This window comes from Colossoma macropomum, unplaced genomic scaffold, assembly GCF_904425465.1.
Source record: "Colossoma macropomum unplaced genomic scaffold, Colossoma_macropomum, whole genome shotgun sequence".
Lineage (NCBI taxonomy): Eukaryota > Metazoa > Chordata > Actinopteri > Characiformes > Serrasalmidae > Colossoma > Colossoma macropomum.
In genome coordinates this window covers 53057647-53071170 of record NW_023494792.1, presented here as the reverse complement: position 1 = coordinate 53071170, position 13524 = coordinate 53057647, and the positions used below count along the sequence as shown (strand labels likewise).

General features: G+C 40.8%; 1 protein-coding gene across 1 annotated transcript; it reads right to left on the bottom strand.

Annotated features, from left to right (window-relative positions):
* Positions 1-2846: 2846 nt before the first annotated feature.
* Positions 2847-7606, bottom strand: rergla (RERG/RAS-like a). The gene is made up of 5 exons (XM_036577579.1): positions 7379-7606; positions 7220-7276; positions 6308-6381; positions 4834-4982; positions 2847-3793 (listed from the first exon to the last, which is right to left on the bottom strand). Exons 1-5 carry the CDS (start codon positions 7428-7430, stop codon positions 3508-3510), a joined length of 618 nt encoding a protein of 205 aa, XP_036433472.1. The 5' UTR covers positions 7431-7606; the 3' UTR covers positions 2847-3507.
* Positions 7607-13524: the final 5918 nt, after the last annotated feature.

The following is a 13524-nucleotide window of genomic DNA, read 5'->3' as shown; positions in this document are numbered from 1 at the left end:
CCCAGAACCCTATGTCCAAGGCAAGTACCATTTAGGAACCTTTATCTCAACCTTGCAACTCTCTCACTCATCATCTAAGCTGCTTACCTTCCTGGGTCGTGGGGGGGGGTGCTGGAACCCATCCCACCGCTCACTGGGCTGAAGGCAGGAAACACCCTGGACAGGTTGCCAGTCCATCACAGGACTGACACACACACATACACACACACACACACACACTCACCCCTAGGGCCAATTTATTATCTCTAGGAAACTGGAGCACCTGGAGGAAACCCATGCAGACACGGGGAGAACATGCAAACTCATTTGTATTTATTTATTTGCAGCTGACCTTTACATTGTATGAACACGAAAAAGGGTACAAAACTATTTGAAATAAAAAAATAATATACATTAAATTTATGATAATTGTTTAGGTAGATACAACAGTAGAAGATTCATTATGACAGTGACATCTTATGAATTATCTATTGTTGTTCTCCAACTGGCCAAGCAGTTGTAGAAGTGGTTAGCATGATAGCAGAGTTCCCAGTGCTAATTCATTCAGACACTGTCTATACAGGAATAGCCTATATAAAAAGGCTCTGCACTGTGAATCAATACTTATAACTTTCTGCTGCCTTGCTGCATATCCACTCAGTTAGGTAACACATTAGTTGATTTACATAAATAAGGGCATGCATTAGTTACCCTCAGTGCACAAATGATTAGCATGCTTTACCTCATTATGGCTAACAATTAGCCTGTTAGTGAAGATGCGTGGTATTATTCTATTCCATTAGCACCGCAAAGGCATGCTCGTGGGCGACGTTACATAATAAGTAAATGGTGCATTTGTATCCACTTCATGCTCAAAATCAAATGTAAAATTTGAGCATTTGAGTCATTCATGGGCATTTAGCTTATCACTTCTCTGGATCTTATTGTTTTCACTCACCTGTGAGTCATCATGATATCCCAACAAATTACTCAAAATGTCAATTGTAAGCTATGTCTAAAACTATGCCTTATTCGCTAGATAGCAGAGGAGAACCCTCAGTGCCCTCTACATCTTCAGAGAATGGCTTCAGAGGTGATTCTAGGATCAGAGCTTTAGGGGTGCCGAGCACCCAGTGAGACCACCCCCCCCCCTTTTTTGTTTCTCATCATCTCATCTATGATTCTATAACATTAATTAGCTGATACACGTACAGACAGTACTAGTCTAGCACCTTGGCTTTAATATCAACACATCACAGCACTGCAACCGGTAGTGCACAAACCTTAGTACAGTGTTTTTCAAGCTGTGGGTCGTGACCCACCAAGATGTATATGCATTGATAAAGCTACATTAATGCATATACATTTTTTCCTCAAAAGCAAAAATAGATGAAGTGTTTTAGGTCTTATGTGGTATTTATACTGTTTCTGTGCCTCACAGCACCTCAGATGCTCTCAAAGCACTCCTGTGTCATCAGCGTGGCCTTTAACTGGCTGTGTGAACACATACGGTCACATGCGTTTGAAGTGTAGCTATCAAGTGTTGTGTGAATTACAACAGTAGGGATGAGTGGACGCCATGCTCAAAGCTTTAAGTAATGTAGTAATGTTCAAACTACTTACGATAAGATCTGCGTTGCTGCCAGGCCACATCTAAAACAAGCTTGCTTTAGCCAATTTAATCAACAGTGATCAGTTTACAGCGCTAGCTAGCCCTCTCTGTTATCTTATAAAATGGATCGGAACAACTTTAAAATGAAACCTGTAAAAAGTCCAATTACTTATTAATAAAATGTATTAAAAAAATTTTAAAGTAAGAGCTGAATGGATTATCTAAATGCAAAATCTCTGTTTTGTGATCTCTCTAATGTAGGCCTATCCATGACTTATTCTTTTGTTGTGTTATACTATTGTGTTTCTTGATTGAAAGAACAGTTGAGTAGAAGTCTGCAAGCTTAGCACTCTTTTGACAAGTTTATGTCACTTCACAGAATATTTTGGGTCATGGGGCAAACATTACCTCTTCATGTGGACCCTGGCATGGAAAAGTTTGGGAACCCTTGCCGTAGTGTACCTTAGTGGACATGAAATGCCCGTACTGCACTGTTTTGAATGCTATGGAATATGACTGCCGTTGTAGAATGATAAGCAGTGTGTAATAGTGTTTCTGATTTTCCATTGTAGGGAATATGGAACCATTTCAGACATGCAGGTAGTCCTTGGTTGGTAGGTAAGGAAAGATATTCAATACTGAGTATTTAAGCCTAACACAATCACAGGGGCTCTAAAATTTCTGTCTGTACAGTGTTTGTTCTGAACTGAATTAAGCTTCCAAAAAAATGGCTAAATCATGGATACTTCTACCTCAGTGTAAAGGCATGGTTTTCTCAAAATAGCCTTTCAGGCTGACATCTTTGCTGTATGCAATCTACACCGTTTAAAACTGTCATAACTTCTAGCAAACACTAGTTGACTCCACATCAGCATTTTTTCCCACACTAAGAGACTGAGATTGCTACTGGACTAAAAATGATTTTCTCTGGTGTATTCCTACTGGCAGTCCAAGAACAGGCGTTACGTGTATCTGGTAAATGTGCAGCCTGAGATAAGTAGAAAACAGACCCAAATCAATCTGGAATCATTTGAAATATCCTTTTTCACTCTAATGGCTTTTCTCTACTGTATTTCTCTACTGTAGCATTCTGCAAGATTTAATTAGTCTCCTGTAGAATTAGTTGCCAAGTCACCCTGCTCTGCCCAACAGCACTCACCTCTAATAAAGTGTGCACGCTGAGACCTTTGAAAGCTTTCAAAACATTGCAGACCAGTCCAAACACGCAGAAATAGAATCACCGCAGCACAGGGGGTCACTGAGAAAAGCTGGTTACATTTTATTCTAGGTAAGGGACAGCATTTCAAACAGAAATGCACAACAGTTTACAGATTGCTTTACACTGTAAAAACCTACTCTATCGACGATATCAATGACTGGTCAAAACATGTCAGCTGAGAGAAATCACAGTACAGTGCTGAAACCTTTCAGAATGCTGTGTTAATCTGTCCTTTCTGTAATCACTGAAGAATAACAGTCTATATAGTAAACCTGCATGAAGCAGTTTATACTGTAAAGACAGCACTTTTATCTAATCTCTAATTGACATGTTTAAAGTTGGAACTTGGCCTACAACAGCCTCTATGGACATTCCTCATATATCAAAAGGAGCATATTTGCCCTTATTGTTACATCCAACATTGTATACATGGTCAAATAAACATTTAGAGTGCACAGTTGGGACATTTATAGCAAAGAGCAGATAAGTCTCAACTTAAGCGCACTTCACAGAAACGCTTTAGCACACACAGGCCATCTGAAACACAGTACTGCTATGACATTTTAAAGGAATTGGCATGCAGTAGCCAGAAGCTGGTCTTTAGTCTCTATTGGGTGCTACTTGCGTCCCAATATGAAGCTCCTCACAGGGCTTTTAATGTTCATGGCACCATCAGTGTCCATCATTTGTTCTGCTCTCACACAGATTTCCGCCGTTTGCCAAACACGTTGTTGATGAGTTTGGCCATGGACTTGGAGCCGCTGGGCCGACGCCGGCGCTCCTTGGCTTTGCCACCCAGGCTGGCGTTGCGCACCATCTTCGAGAACATGAGCGCCACCTCCTGGTAGTGCTCGGCAGCAGAGAGCTCGTAGAACTGGCAGCGGCCATCTGATGCCACCCTTTGGCCTTCCTCCTTGTCCACCTCACGCATGTGGCACAGGTCCTGCTTATTACCCACTAAGAACACCACCGAATCTGAGTCCCTAGACAAAAAGTGAAGAAGTGGTTCAGAATGACTGAAGAAAAATCCTCCTTCAACTATTGGCAAGACTTTTCTCTGATAGTTCGGCAACAGGCTTAGATGCTTAACGGCAGCATAACTGTAGTATATCAGTGCCTAAAGATTAGAAGTAATTCAGTCTTAAAAATAGAAGCTCCTAAATGATTCTTGAATATGGTTCTAGGGAAGAACTTTAATTAAGCTTTAAAGTATGTAATTGTTCTTAGAACCTTCACAACTATCCAATAGAAAGGCTCTTTTGGAAGACAAAAGTGATTCTTATATGGCATCACTCCAAAGAACCTTTTTAGACAGTCTTATTTTTAAGAGCGCAGAGAACTCTAGAGTCTCACAGACACCGTTCAAAGTTTACTTTATTGGAATAAAATTCAATGTTTATTTTATTTAGTGCAATCCATCTACAAACTAGGTACTCTAAATTGAGACCCAAACTCAGACTTAAGGGAATGTTTCCAATGGTTAAATTAAGGCAGGTTTAATTTGATTGGGTGTTTACATTTCTGCTTTAGTTTGGTCCTTTGGGACTACCCTTGGATCGCTTTGCGATGACCAAACTAAACAGTTTCTATGAGAAGCAAGAGGAGAAGCATGTTTCCAATCCATGCACATGACGAAGAATCAGCTGATCAATTACAAAACAGCCAAGCACTAAACATCTGAGAACTGAAACATAGCTTTGCTGTCAGTGCTTACAAAGAATGGCAGATCCACTGCTATACCATTGCTATCTTTAACACAAGAAAATCAAAAATGTGGGTGGTTTTAGCCATTGAGGAAAATGCGGAGGCGAGTTAAGTTGCCTGGCCTTAAGCTATCAGAGCACCCACTCAGCCTCCGCAGCAGCTGCAGCCATTCTGGTATTCTCCATAATAAAAATATATAAGCCTGTTTTCTGGTCAGTTATTGACCACCTACACAGCACAAGCAATGACGAGTTGTGAATGGCAGACAGAAATAGCTGCCTCTTCTGCTGCCCATACTCACTCTAGTGAAGAGCATTACCTTTTAGCTACTCCCAGGTTTAGCTCGCGGATCAAGTGCACTATGGCCGTGGCCGCGAGGAAAGAAGAGCGGTCGCTGATGTCATACACGACCACGAAGCCGTCGGCCCAGTGGATCTGCTCATTCAGAGTGGACTTCCCTTCACAGGGCTGAGGAAACACATGCAGACCACACAGCCAGAATTAGAATAATTTACAGTTTATTGGCAACACTTACATATCTACACTCATTGACTAGTTTATCAGGTACACCTGCCATACTTTGTAGGTTTACACATACTGACTGTAGCCCTTCTGTTGCTGAATCAATTCATTAAGCCCCTCTACCACATCCATTAGTATAAAGGAACCACCATAGGACCACCGCTGACCAGATATTATTTCGGCGGTGGACCATTCTCAGCATAGTAGTGACACTAACATAGTAGTGGATTGTTAATGTGGCACATTTTGTGTTATTCATTCTCTGGACCTTCATCCTGACCATAGGACCACTATTGGCTACATATTTTTGGCTGGTGGACTATTCTGAACCCTGCGGTAATGCTGAAGTGTTTAATAAACCCCATAATATTGTCCTGTGGTGGTTCCTTTCTACTGAGGAATGACATAGAGGGTGGGTGACTAGGTGTGTAGAAACAGATGGGATGCAGTCAGTAACGTATAAAGTGCACCTATACAGTACCTAATAAACTGGTAAACTGGTGTATTTGTCCTTAGCACACTGATTCTGAGTGTGTGCAACTGCTAAATGTTATTAAACAACACTTTATCTCAGACATCTATTGCATAGACTGCAGATTCACCCTACACAAATATATCCACTGCCATGCTTCCTATGCAAGTAGGCCTATGTCTGGCCATGATCTGTTGATGTGGTGCAATAAGAGTAGTCTGATGATACAGAATATGGCCATACATGGCAAACCGATTAAGTGTTATTCACACAAAATACTGCTGTCTGGGTCTCAGCGCTAGAAGAGTCATTACATAAGGGCCGTAAATTATGTAGGCCTTCAGAACTCGTTAACATAAGTATGATGGATGATACTGGCTTCCAAACGGCATGTACTGATCAGTACGAAGCCAAATCTGATGTTTCGCCAAAATAACACTGAAGAAAAAGGCTGCAAGTGGAAATGTTAGCTTTTCTGCAATTATGCAACTAACATGCAAGCAAAGTGAAGCCTTTGCAGGAGCTCTGCATTCTGTAGAGTGTCTTAAATTGAGATAAGGTTAAGTGTACATGACCCATGTAAAATGTGCTGGCAATAAAACTCCCAGGTCCCAGTCAAATCTACTGCATGAGCTGTAATATCGTGTGCATTACAGTAGTGGGTATCACATTCACAAGCTTGTTTTCCTTCATGCATCTATTAATCTTTATGAGGGGGGCTTATGCTCTATAGCTTTTCAGACACTTTTTTTTTATTATAACCATTATAGAAGCTTTCACTATTGCTTTAAACACTTACCTGAGAGCATGGGTCGTAAAGTTCAAGATTCAGCTGCCTTCCATCAACAGACATACGCTTTCTGTATATGCACTCTGAAAAAAGAACAAGTTTCACACAGTCAGGAGAACGAATTTTGCTTCACTTTGCAATTTTCAACATTTTATTGCCACTCTAAATAACTCAGTATGGCTGCTTGGCAGAGCTCCTGCTGTAGCCTACCATGTAAAACAAAAGGGTGCCTTTTTCCAGCCATCAGGTTCTCATAAGTCAATATCATGACATCAGTTCACATCAACTCATTTCTATGTAACTGGATGTTTATTTCTCTCTATGATGTTACGCATAAGTACTGCCTACTTTCATGTCCTACACTCTTAAAAAGATGGCTCTTCAAGGGTTCTGTAGTAAAAGAAACAGTTCTATTTAGAACAGGTTCATGCTTAAATGGTTCTTTGCATGGTGGAATGTTCTTCAGATTGATGGAGAATGTGTTGTGTTGATGGAGAAGGTGTTATGTATGGTTCTATACAGAACCTTTCTGAAAATGGCTCTATATAGCACCAAAAAAGGGTTCTGCTATTGTTACACGCTTGGCATCATAACAATAGAAAAACTCTTTTTGGTGCTATTCAGAACCATATTCAAAAAGGTTCTGTATAGAACCATATATAACACATTCTCCATCAATCTGAAGAACCACTTCACCTATAGAATCATTCCCTTTACTAAAGAACCCTTGAAGAACCATCTTTTTGAGAGTGTAGGTTATACTTCCCCTAAGCCATTTACTGTGTAGTGATTCTTAAGGCAAACTGGGTCAGTTCTTATCACTGGTTCGCAGTGCATCAGAGAACCCTTTACTTTAAAGCACTGCGGACCCGAACAGAAGGAACTGTAAATGAGAGAGATGTCCGAACAGATGGAAGTTACCTGATGATGATGCGTACTCGCCAATAAACCGTTTGGTCAGGAAACGAACGATGAGTGCTGTAAGGAATAAAGGTCAGACTGCTGTAAATGACTTCATGTGACCAAAACAAGAGCTTAAAGGAAAGAGAGAGGAAATCAACAGCCTGAGCTCCAGCCTACCTGATTTCCCGACTCCCTCTCCTCCAAGAACAGCAACTTTGATATCGTTCATTCTCGCAGCCTGATTATAAGAGCTGATGAAACTTCTGTGCGGTAAAGCTACACTCGTCCTCCTTTAATACTGGCTCCGAGAACGCGCCTCATGAAAAGAACCACCGAGACGAGAAGCAGAACAAACTTCGACTGACATTGCGCGGCTGTGCTGCTGCGGTAGCACTGGACCAGCTCGAGACTGCAGCATGACTCGGGCGCCGTTGTTTTCCCCACCCGTAATCCGACAAACCCCGCCCTCCTGTGCGGCGATTGGCTCACTGAATCCGCTCCTGCGTTATCATTGACTAGAGGTTTTTTCCGCAGGCGGTCACAAGCCAATCAAAGCGCAAGAGACGCGATAGTCACGAGCCAATAGTAGCGCAAGAAACGGGATACTGGCCAATCCTAGTGCAGACGACACACTGCTGGCCAATGATAGCGCAGGAGAGGGAGGGGAAAAAAAGCGCCTCGCGTCACTATGACGACAAACCTCAGCTGGACTGTAAACAACAAGCGCTCATCAGAACTGAGTGTCTTATATAATTAATGTTTACGAACATGTTTTATTTAATCCACTGCCACTTTTTACCTGCATGAAGTGATACAACAGAGCTTTACGAGTTTGGGTTTAACACACTCAGCTGTGGTAATGATAAGCCACCACCATCATTTTTATTTATATAGCGCCTTTCCCATTGTCAGGGACGCTTTGCAGCAGTGGAGGGACGCTGTACGTTTTATCCTGGGGAGGATAAAAAGCAATGTGTGGTGGGCAGCAGGACAAAAAGACAAAATAATATACAGATAAAGAAGATGGATTGCAAAATCATTTTGTAACTTACCTTTATAGAAAAATCACAACACTTTTTTTGTGAATAATCACTTTTAGACACTTCACTTGTTAGTTTTTCCACACCCTTTTTTCCACATGTAATGCAAATTTAAATGATCATATTTAAGTGGTCATATATTCATATGATATCACATGCAATCACATATTATTTGCATTGTCACATGATCTCATAATATTCACATTGTCACATATGATCACATTATCCACACGATGTAACATGCAATCACATTATTTGCACTGTTGCATGATCACATAATATTCACATTGTGTCACATATGATCACATATTATTCACATTACATGTGATCACACATTTGCATGGTCACATGTGATCACATTATTTGCATTGTCGCATATGATCACATATTATTCACATGAAGTTTGAAATAACACCTGATGTGATGAAACATTTTTCTTTAAAGAAATTATGACAATAAGAACAGTGATAACAAATCAGTCTTCAAGACAGATTTACGTGATTAGATTGGGGGGAGAGAAATCAATAATTTGGGACTAATATACTAAATGATTGCCCACACATACAGGTCAGTCCAAACCTTGGAACCAGGAGAAGGCACTAAATTAGCCGAACGTAGGGCACAAATGAGTATATGAATGGATGAGCTCAGCCAGGAGCCAGACCTTGCAGAGCTTAATGCAGAAAATGAATCATTCTATACACAGAAGAAAAGCACACTGTTCATACTGCTGAATGGTGCTCTGCTTCTAAAAGCAGCAGTTCTGAGAAGTAGTAGTGATCTCTTCTGAGTCTATAGTTGGATATGAAGTGTGTTGTTTGAGCCATTGCTGAGAACATCAGTAAAGCTTGCACTGCATTGTACATCAACACTCCAATCAGGTGTACCTTGTACAAAATATACTATAATTGAGTCATTGTGCATTCTTTGTGAACTACTCATCAGTACACAGAGCACTGGTGTTCAAAGCAAACATTTCATCCAGAGAGGAAATAAATCACAATGCATTTCCTGAAGCATGTATATTGATGGGAGCAGAGATGAAATGTTGGCCCAGCTGTTGTTAGTCGTGTATTGAAAAGGGCCTTGCTCAGCCAAGAGGACCAAATGATCCTTATCTGAAGCCATTATACAGTTTCTTTTATCATGGTTCACAATAACAACAGCAGTCAAAATTACCTCCGAACAAGCTGCACGTGCCCGTGTCTTAGTATGTTTATAAACCCACTCTTAAATGTTGAGAGGCTGTAAAACACTGAAGAAAATTTCCATCCACAAAATGATAGTGGTGCTCCAAACAGTAACCACTGGAGCGAAAGAAGGCAGGTTATTTTGTGTTGAAGCTATTTTCTCTGCCTATGCATAAGAATGGCTTTTTATATAGATAAGAAAAATCATAGCTAGTAGTATGCAAATTCAGTGATAAAAGCAACATTGAGATAAATTCTGAATGTTGCCTTTATAGCCCTAAGCCTCATATTTCATTCTCAGAAACCAAATCATTGCATAACTCTCCTAGGTATCCTTCTCCTTAGCCACAAACAAGCTACTACGTAGCCACGGACAGCTGAGCTAGACTGAAAATGTTTAATTAATGGGTCTATATTTTCTTTCTCCCACACCTGGCTTTAAATCTTACCATTTCTTTCTCTTTTTTTTCCCCTTCTTTCCATGCAATGGTTCTTTTACTTTGGGGCCACAGGAAGGATTGCCAAGGCCTGTTCTCATTGCTAGTGTTCTACCCTTCAGGCATTCATCATAATGGATTATCAACCTGTCATACACTTGATTCTTTTCGGACCTAAATAAGTGAAACTGACTTATGTTGGGCGTAGATCTGGAGATCTTTGTTAGCAAGTCTTTTAGTCTTTATAGTCTTTATGTCTTTGGGAGTGCACTCATGCTAGGATGGCCATGCCATAAAATGTAATATCGTAATAGTTCTGGTCTGAAAATAGAGCGGCCTGTTTTTTGTCCTGATGCTCATATTTCACATTATTTCACCAGGAATTCCTACGGTAAGCTGTGGGAATTAAACTGCCATTCTTGCAACCCAAAGAGTTTGACATTAATAAACTAGAAGACACAAGAGACTCAACCAGTCTGAGTTTGATGAAACTCAGCCAGCTGTGATTGTATAACACCTTTATCATGAAGTCTCAAGCAGATGATCCTTCTCATTTCGAGAAGACTTTCTGTTTATGAGAGTCAAGAGGTGATATGAACCAGTGGAAACCAGTGGAATCGGAAGCTGATATTTCAAGTGATGGATAATTAGAATGTGAAAACAGGTGTCAAAAAGGGTTGTTTGGAGTGAGAGAAGAACCACTTTTAGTTCCCTAAATAACAGTATAATTGAGTTTCTACAGAACCATTCAATGAAAGGCTCTTTAGGGAGCCTAAAGTGGTTCTTGTATGGTGGAGATTCCAACCACTGAGACATGAAACAGTTTGACTGACTGACTGACTGACTGGTCGAACAGTGTGACTAGCTCGACCAAACTGGTCGACCAGCACAACTTACATGACCACACTGGTTGGCCAGCATGACTAGCATGACCAAGCTGGTTGACCAGGTTGTTCAAACTCAAACAAAATCACATGCTCTGCTGGTCAACTGGTACGGTGGTTTACCAGCTTAACCAATTGGTTGACCAGCACAGTTTTTGTCTAGTCCAGCAAGTTGTTCAGCTTGTCAACCACCTAGATCAGTGGTTCCCAGCCTTGTCCCCAGGACCCCCCGAGACGGTCCACATTTTTATCATTATCAATATATGTTGCAAGTTGACAGCAAAGTTGGAGCAAAAATGTAAACCATCTGGGGGACCCTGAGGACTGGGTTGGGAACCACTGACCTAGACCATGGAAGACCAGCTTGAACCCTCTGAAACAAGGCACCAGCAAAAGCTGGTCTTTTCAACAGGGTGGGTTCTTCTGGAGGTGGACATGAACATTCCATCAGCAAACTCTGCTAAAGCTAGTTGACTTTTATATTGTTATATAATCTCTTCGCTTTGAACCGATTCATAGATTCAGTCACCACCGACAGTGTTTTTTTCTGTTGATGTCAAAGTATCAGTGGGTTCAAACAGTAAAAAATAGCAGGTCAAGACAAATGTGCTACGTAGCCACATGTGTATCCTGTACATGAGCATGCCTACAGAGGGAGTATTTTTAGATGAAAAGGTACTCAGCCTCAGTTTTTCTGGGGCCTTTGTTTGCCTTGGCTGGTGCTTTAAAGCGCACCTCCAAATTGGAAATAGCTGTGAGAGAAATGGCAATTCAGAGTGGTTGAGACTTTTAACCTTCACAATATTTCTCCCACTAATCCACACAGACAGTGAGGCTGAAGTTGCTGGGAATGCAGCGAGAATGTGAAAGAGAGGGAACATGAAGAATAGAGCCTCCTTCTCTATTTCGATATTTTTCATTTGCTATTGATGACCCTCTGTGCCTGTGAAAGGAGTTCAGGCTGATGTAGCACTCCATCTCCAGCCCCGTGCCAGAGTTATTCTTGCTCTAAAATCCATATTCCATTTGAACAAAAAGCTCCTATCTGTAATATGCTCTCAAGAACATTGTGACCTAGCCAAGGATTATTTTCATTAATCAGCGCAAATTAAGATGTCCTCAAGTTCCTCTTTGGAGCATGTGCTGATCAGGTCACACGCAGAAAAACTGGGCTACTTTTACAGAACCTCAAAACAAGCAAACCCAAAAACTAACAAATTCTAGGAATGAGGTGAAAGGGCTTCTGAACATTTTTATAAATTAGGCACAATGTTCTAAAGTTACAGATACAGACGACGAATGATGTAGTGGTGCAGAGGATAATGTCCTAATGGAATGGAAGAAAAACATTAGTGCTGAGAGTGAAGTTTAGGTAGTTAATGGTCACTGCTTTTGTTTAGACAGGCAACAAGCTCAAACTGGTCTCTCTTTCTCTAGACTTGTCCAGTGAAGTCATTAGTGCTGAGGGTTGCCCATAGTAATAGACTGATGCTCCATAAATGGTGCTACACTTTCATTACGGCCATATCTCTACATTGTCCAGTTGGCCATGACTTTAGCTCTAAACGGACTCTTAAAAGTGCTTTTCATCAAGATTGGCCAGTGTCATAAGATTAAATATTTATGTCAGAGTGCCATTTGTATTTTAGTTTTTGTATCTATTGCAGTGATGGAAAATGCTACAACTATCTTTGTACAAAAAGTAACATCTATATTTAACCGCTTGCCATTTAAATTCACAGTTTAAGACCTCTCCTGCAGTAATGTTCTGACAGCAAGGAAGAAAAGTAGTTTAAAATAACCGGACTTCATACAATTGTATCCTGACTGAAGGGTCAGACCGATTAGGTTATTTACATTTGCAAAGGAAAGCTTTGACCATTGCTATCATTTCTAATTATACTCTTGAACTGTTCTTCCTAGGAAGAGCAGATGTTTATAAAACAAGCTAAACCATTTGGGCTCTCAAACAAAATCAGCTATTATTGTAGCCAAATCCAGTGCACTCAGTCACCCAAAGCATTGATTGGTGGCCCTTTGAATCTATATATAATCTATTCAGGGCCAACTATGCAGACAAGCCTCTAGAATGTATTGATATTATCATAAAATACACTATATGATCAACAGACACCCCATGTAATACATGAATTCAGCTAATTTAAGGTGCACCCATTGCTGGCACAGCTTATATAATCTCCATAGAAAACCTCCATCCAATAGATTGGGATGCTCTTGAGCAGCCACACATGAGCCTAAGGTCTTCATGCACAATGCCTAGCATTAGTTAAAGGGGTGTAAAGCCCCACAGAATTGGGCTCTAGAGCAGTGGAACTGCATTCTCAGGAGTGATGGTCCTCCATCCAGTACTTTTGAGATGAGTGGCTATTGTAATCGAGAACTAATCAGATTACATGTTCAATCAAATCCTCACAGCAATGTTCCAACAACTAGTGCCTTCCCAGAAGAGTCAAAGATATTGCAGCAAATGGGGAGTAAACTTGGTATTGAGAAGGTGTCTACAAAGTTTTGGACATTTACTGTAGTAACAAATTGTTTTACTTTGAATCTTAGAAACAATATCTGACCTTTTTCTGAACAGTGAAAACTCTTCGGTGGTCCTGACCCCCACAGGACCACCACAGAGCAGGTATTTTTGGGTGCTGGATCATTCTCAGCACTGCAGTGACACTGATGTGATATGGTGGTGGTGTGTTAGCTATTAGCATGCAAGTCACTTTAGTGTTCATCATTTACAGCAGAAACAGCCAT

Excerpts from the sequence above, each read along its gene's own strand:
- rergla (XM_036577579.1), bottom strand. The coding sequence starts at position 7,430 with ATGAACGATATCAAAGTTGCTGTTCTTGGAGGAGAGGGAGTCGGGAAA. Across the intron at positions 4,983-6,307 it reads TTTACGACCCATGCTCTCAG|CCCTGTGAAGGGAAGTCCAC; the intron begins GTAAGTGTTTAA and ends GTGTTTCCTCAG. Across the intron at positions 3,794-4,833 it reads AACCTGGGAGTAGCTAAAAG|GGACTCAGATTCGGTGGTGT; the intron begins GTAATGCTCTTC and ends CTTTTTGTCTAG.